Source organism: Solanum lycopersicum, chromosome 11, assembly GCF_036512215.1.
Source record: "Solanum lycopersicum chromosome 11, SLM_r2.1".
Taxonomy (NCBI): domain Eukaryota; kingdom Viridiplantae; phylum Streptophyta; class Magnoliopsida; order Solanales; family Solanaceae; genus Solanum; species Solanum lycopersicum.
Genome location: NC_090810.1, coordinates 38,380,327 through 38,387,327, shown reverse-complemented (window position 1 = coordinate 38,387,327; position 7,001 = coordinate 38,380,327). Strand labels below are relative to the sequence as shown.

At 33.9% G+C, this 7,001-nt stretch overlaps 1 protein-coding gene across 1 annotated transcript; it reads left to right on the top strand.

Moving 5' to 3' along the window:
- Positions 1–250: 250 nt before the first annotated feature.
- Positions 251–3,902, top strand: LOC101249603 (putative proline-rich receptor-like protein kinase PERK6). Its single transcript, XM_019210868.3, has 9 exons — positions 251–400; positions 660–1,565; positions 1,746–2,306; positions 2,388–2,474; positions 2,564–2,634; positions 2,709–2,785; positions 2,860–3,001; positions 3,113–3,274; positions 3,375–3,902. Exons 2-9 carry the CDS (start codon positions 737–739, stop codon positions 3,621–3,623), a joined length of 2,178 nt encoding a protein of 725 aa, XP_019066413.2. The 5' UTR covers positions 251–400; positions 660–736; the 3' UTR covers positions 3,624–3,902.
- Positions 3,903–7,001: the final 3,099 nt, after the last annotated feature.

Here is a 7,001-nt window from a genome sequence, read left to right as displayed (position 1 = left end):
CTTGTCACTGTAAATTTTATATAATTTAATTAAATGTCTATTTAAATGATAATGATTCCCCTATGTATTTGAGATTTTGGATACATCTCTGAATGAAAATATTTTGCGAAAAACAAGGACAAACTCAAACATTTCATTGTAGTAATCATTATTATTTATGGACCAATAAAAATTTCTAAATTATGTTGTGGTCTCTAATTAGTCAATTGATTTAGAAGTTAAACATATAAAAATAGAAATGTTATATTATTGTAAAGAGTCTAGATGAAGTGATTAGTTCCCTCATTTTAGGAGGAATATGAGGATGCAAAGATGACTCTTTGTTTACTTGTAAAAACTATTATCATGCGCCAATTTTTCCCTTTGCTTTGAGAATCCTCTCCCTGCCATTCTCCTAAAGGTGTTATTTCTTTCTTTCTCTGTCCTGTCTAATTTCTTCCTTTTTTTCTCCGTATTACGTAATTACATTCCATATACCCTTTATAATAATAATTTTTTTTCATTCATTGTTATCATATTTCATGATTCACATGTTTATATAGAGAACAATATATGTGTTGTTCTTAAATAATAAATGAACTTGTCTTCTTTCTAATTTCTTTTTCTTTTCTTTTGGTGTAAAAGTTTGTTATTTTGATATATTGATCTTTAATGAACAGGGTTCATTGTTTGGGAGAACGGCAGGGTTTAAACGACGTGTTTTGATATAAAGCGTGATCATCAAGACTTTATAAAAATGTCTTCAGTATCTAAGGATGATCAATCATCCAATAATTCACCATCTAATTCGGATTCTTCATCAAATTCACCACCATCGTCTTCTTCAAATTCTCCATCGTCTGGCTCATCGTCAAATTCTTCACCATCACAAGACAATTCATCTTCATCAAATGATTCGAAATCCCAATCTCCTCCCCAAAGTAGTTCATCATCCTCTCCACCATCAGGGGATAATAATAACAACTCGTCTCCATCTGGTGGTAACAACAACAATAATGACAACAACAATAATGACAACAAGGACGACAACAACAACAATAATGGTAACAACAACAACAACAATAACAATAATGGTAACAACAACAACAACAACAATGATGGTAAAAACAACAATGGTGGTAACAAAGATAACGACAACAATAACAACAACGGTAACAATAAGAATGACAACAACAACAATAATGGTGGCAACAATAGTGGTGGTAACAACAACAACAATAACAACAATGGTAACAAATCTTCACCACCAGGAAAATCCTCAAATTCAAACGGAGGTTCATCACCTCCACCCCCACCACCACCTCCTCCTCCACCACCTTCTCCTTTTTCTCCCAATTCGGGGTTTCTTTCTCCTCCGAAGCATAGGCCACCACCAACCAAGTCCTTAGATAATAATGATAACAATTCTAATGATAACGGGACAGGCATCATTGTAGGAGTTGCTGCTGCAGGAGGTCTATTACTTCTTGTCATGTTAGTTTTCCTTATATCATGTTGTAAACGCAAAAGGAGAAGGCCACGTGATCAAATGGGCTACTACAGGGACAATTCTCATGGAGGCAATAGTATGTTCTTTCTTCTCTTAACTTATACTGTATGTTTTATGTTGAGCATACTATTTTAAAATAGAATTAGCTTCAGATGTTGTAGCGTTGAAGAGAACTGGTAAATGTGAAGAGTACTGAATATGTTTAGGTTTAAATAGTGTTAGTATTTGAGAATGTCTGTACATATATATGGTGCAGGTACTGACTACTATAATAGTGGACCATATGGAAATTGGCACAACAACAACAACATTCAATCAACGGATCATATGGTGAAAATGCCTAATCCACAAGCACCGAGTACTAACGTAAGTTCAGAACTGAGTTGGCCAATAGCACCTCCACCACCACCACCAATGATGAGTAGCAGTGAAATGAGCTCTGCTGCTTTCTCTGGTCCGCAACAACCTCCGTTGCCACCTCCACATCCATCAATGGCTCTTGGTTTTAACCAAAGTAGTTTTACATACGATGACTTATCTACCGCAACCGGCGGATTTGTTAAGTCTAATCTAATAGGACAAGGTGGTTTTGGCTTTGTACATAAAGGGGTCTTACCTAATGGTAAGGATATAGCTGTGAAAAGTCTAAAAGCTAATAGTGGACAAGGCGAACGAGAATTTCAAGCTGAAGTTGAAATTATTAGTCGTGTACATCATCGACATCTTGTCTCTCTAGTTGGTTATTGCATTGCTGGATCTCAAAGGTTGTTGGTATATGAATTTGTTCCTAATGGCACTCTTGAGTATCATCTTCATGGTACTAACTCAATTCCCTTATTTTATCTACATACTCATTTTACATATGTCGTATTTAACTCATGATCCTTTATTCAATTAGGAACTGGTCGCCCTGTTATGGACTTCCCTACTAGGCTTAAAATTGCATTAGGATCTGCCAAAGGCTTCGCGTACCTTCATGAAGATTGTAAGTTCGTATATACTATTCTCATTTAAGCATTTGTCTATGCACATTTTCATCACAAATTAAACTGCTATTTCATGTATAAATTGCAGGCCACCCTCGTATTATTCACAGAGACATCAAAGCTGCTAATATTTTACTGGATCATAACTGTGAAGCTAAGGTATTTCGAAACATTAAGCAAATTGATTCCTCATTTAGGTTTCTAACAAAGTTTATTCTCACTCCCTTTGTCAGGTTGCTGATTTTGGATTAGCTAAACTTTCCAATGACACTAATACACATGTTTCTACGCGTATCATGGGCACTTTTGGGTGAGTTTAGTTTCATAATGCTTCAAGTATCTAATATATTTGTATTAATCGGAAGAGTGTATTTGTTTATGTAGGTACTTAGCACCAGAATACGCTTCAAGTGGAAAGCTAACTGAAAAGTCTGACGTCTATTCTTATGGTGTTATGTTGTTGGAACTTATAACTGGGCGTCGTCCTATAGACATCAGCAGTGATGATGATACTTTAGTGGAATGGGTATACGCTGATCATTAGTTTACATCTTTTGAATGATAAAAATTTAATTCAGTAGGACATGTATCAGATTTTTTCAAGATATATGTTTTATATATATGTATATATATGCAGGCTAGGCCAATTCTGATTCGTGCAACAGAGGGTGGAGACTATGATGAATTAATAGATCCACGTTTGGAAGGAAATTTCGATGCTCAAGAGATGCTATGTATGGTTGCTTGTGCTGCTGCATCCATCAGACATTCAGCAAGAAGACGTCCCAAAATGAGTCAGGTTAATTTCTTCTTAACATTCGCCAAAATGACTTTTTCTAATTCAAAATTTAAAATGTATAGTGTTCTAGCGATTGACATATATACATTATATCTTGTAGATTGTACGTGCTTTAGAAGGTGATGTGTCTCTTGATGCTTTAAATGAGGGAATGAAGAAGTCCCCAAGTAGTGCAATGTTTGGTTCTAGTGAAAGTTCTGAATACGATGGAGGTTCATATGACCTTAAGAAATTCAAGAAATCAGGATTGTCGAGTCAAGAATTCACAAGCAGTGAACATGGTACCGGTGAATTTGTTCATTCCGATGGTGAATCTCAAGAACGTGGGCAGAAAAGGCGGACCCCTTGAGGAAAATGAATCATTCTGATGGATCGATAAGTAATAGTTACACACATTTGTTGGGCTTACAAGGATGCTTTAGGCATTAAAAATTCTTTTCTGGGGGGAAATACTATAGTAATTTATTTAAGCAACAATTGTGAAGCTTTATTAGAGATTTGACTGCGGGTTGTAAAGAGTATCACATACTCCTAACCATTCTGTGGTAGGATTTGTTTGTCAATTTAATCATTTAGTTTTGTTCGACTTTGGAAATTGGGATATATACTAATTCTGAATTGTTTTCAATATATTTCTTCAATGTATCTGCTAATTACTAATCTTTTCTTTGTTTACTAAAACCTATTTTTTTGGTAGTTCTTTTATTTCACATTTTATTAAACAACTTAGACCATTTCTTTTTTCTATAGCTTTTGTCAAGCCCAATTATGTGTTGTTAATATGAACTGAATACAAGTGTCACAACCCAAAACTCGAATTACACATGATAGTAACTACTCTCCCCTCTATAGGTAAACCACAACCTAATTTAAAAGAGACCTTCTATTTATCTACAGAACCTAGTGTGGTTTATTTTCCAAAGAACTTTTTTTTCAATCTATATGGTTAAAAAAGGCTACTACCCAAATTCTAACCCTTTCTTTTAGTCGGACAAGGAATCTCGGTTAGAAATTTTTTAATTCTTCGCTCATTTTCAATAACCTCATAAATCTACTAAACCTTTTCCAAAAAGAAGTTTCGAAAGGCTACAAACTTGGTAACCTTTGCCCAAAACTCAATATATTGTCCCCTCAAATTTAGGGGCATTCATAAGCATCTATGATCCTTCCTAGGCATCCATCCAATACCCTTTCAAGTGATAAAAGTAAATCACACTTTTTAATTAACTTTGCTCATGAATTCACATTCGATGAATTCTATATTATTGGGGAAGGATTTAATTCTTTTCTCAACTTGGATCGATATAGAAAACTCATTCAAAGGGGGTAAGTCACAAATGAAAACGAATTCTAACGGGTGATGAAGAGTTTTCTAAGCCATGATCACATCCTTCGAGGATGAGACTGAATTACAGAAAGAAGGATTTTATTTGCTGAAGAGTTCCCTAGCTAGAGGGTCTAAAAGTTTATTTAATCTGAATTACTATATAAAAATGCAATGTATATGTTGCCTTAACCCAATAAACACAATTGCTCATTATTTCCTACTACTTCTCCATTTTCATTAAGTGTTCCCTTATTTCCCAAGCCACTAATTGATCCTTCTTTTGAAGTTCTCATAGATATTTCTATTATTGAGAAACCTATAGAAGTAAGAACGGGAAGAAGAAAAGAAAATTCCACAGGTTAGATTACTCTTGTGTCTAAGGGATAAATCCTATTAAAAATGGATGGTGTGAGTTTTTCAAATGCTCGATAGGCCGCTACATTGCATAAACTATGTTCATAACCAAATATGTTCACGGGTCATAAGCTTATTAATCTAGCTGAAATTTGTTCTTCCAATTCGATTCCACCGAATTGAAAGATCCATTAATAACTGTGATCTCTTTCGTTGAAAAGAAATTGTATAAATCCTACCCTTCTTTTTATCATATGCTTTATGTTGGTCAACAACCAACTCAATCAATTTCTTAACCATTTTTCATGCAAAAAGTTAAATCAAAACTAAATCAAAGTTTCATAACCAAAATCATGCAAAAATAAGAAGATTCACCCCAAAACCTAATTTCATAATTGATACTAGAGGTCCAACATACAAATAAAATGGATATTTAAATGAATAAAGAGGTACATTCATAAAAGAAATAAAAATGGTATTAATATTTTTTTGGGTTTGGGGTAGGATGTGCGGGTCGGGTTGGGTGATTTAAGGAAGAAAAAAAGAAAAAATTTCTTTTAGAAAGGGCTCTGGCCCAACATTGGATTTGTTTGAAAACTACCAAGGTTTTTGCCCAAAGAAATTTCCTTTTTTTTGGAAAGGAAGGAATGCAGGGAAGAAGTCTTTCCTTTCCACTGGTTCTTGAAAGAAGGTGTTAGCAGTTGGCATGAGCTAACCGGAGAAGCTCTTATACAACTATATATAGAGAAAATGGGGAATAGAAGTGTAGTTGTATATTATAATGATGATTTAATCTATAATGATACTATTTCTTATATAGAATTGAGAATGAATCTTGTCTTGCTAATTGTTTCTAACTAATCCAATAGCGTAATTAAATTTATTAGTCGATTCATTAATTGTGTAACAGTACTCCCTATTGCATATAGCGTGATCTGCAGACTTGTGCTTTAATAAACAACTATCATCAATTGATTTCGCAAGGTAATTCCTTAAGTTGTTATTGTCCCACCTGCTCTACCAAGGTTAAATCTATTGCCACAATATTCATGTCTGTCCTGAGACTCCAAAAGATTATCTATTTTTTTTTGCAGATGGTGCAGTCACTTGGGCTCGTATACCTTGATAAAGGATCAGAATAGTGAAACAACATAAACAATGATGACTTCTTCTAAATGTATAACACTGTGACAGTTGTTAGTTACATCATATGGTCATGTATTCTCATCCTCAATACGGTTGCTTTCTTGTTCCCGTTTTCACATATCACAAGTTGCCAATGATAAAAACCCACAAGTTGCCAATGATAAAAACCTTGCAAGTATATGTTGTCTTCTTGTGAGAAAGATTAAAGACTAATTAATGAGCTTCTTTTCACATATTCATGAATGTACTACATTTATGTTATAAAGGATAAATGTCATCGAGAAATTTCACCTTATAGCTGTAGAGTATCAATGCTAATCTTTATCCTCCTCCATGAGAATGCCTTTCCATATTGAAGAATTGATCGATTCTAAACAATCTTCTCCAGAAAACTTCATTCGCTCCATTGGTTGTTACTTGTTCCTTAATCTCTAGCACCATTTCATCCAGGTTTTTAAGATTTGAAACTTTTGCTACATCATATAAATTCTTTTTGCATCATTTCATACAATTTCCTTACTTCACTACAACTCTCATTTGCTTTTGTTAAATACAGATTGACTCAGATACATATGTTAGCCAAAATGGAGGGATAGTTGGACATGAACTTAGCAGAGTTATGATGGATTAAAAGATAGAAGATGAAATATAGATTTCAATACGAAAGAAAGTGTACTTGTATATTCTATTGAGGATTCAATCTGTAATGGATATAATGTTTTATATACAAATAAAAAGAAATTTTGTCTTACAACTAATCCAACAATGTAACTAACCACTGATAAGGAAAAACTAACTAACTTGACCAACATATTCATTTATTGTGCAACAGGAGGGAAGGGGGTTGATAGGGGGCGGGTGAAATTCTTTTTAAAAAATAATATTTATTTTATACAAAAT

What these genes read in the sequence shown, in the direction of transcription:
- LOC101249603 (XM_019210868.3), top strand. Translation starts at nt 737, where the DNA reads ATGTCTTCAGTATCTAAGGATGATCAATCATCCAATAATTCACCATCT. An exon ending in ATCATAACTGTGAAGCTAAG is followed by an intron (nt 2,635 to 2,708) that starts GTATTTCGAAAC and finishes TCCCTTTGTCAG; the next exon opens with GTTGCTGATTTTGGATTAGC. An exon ending in ATGATACTTTAGTGGAATGG is followed by an intron (nt 3,002 to 3,112) that starts GTATACGCTGAT and finishes ATATATATGCAG; the next exon opens with GCTAGGCCAATTCTGATTCG.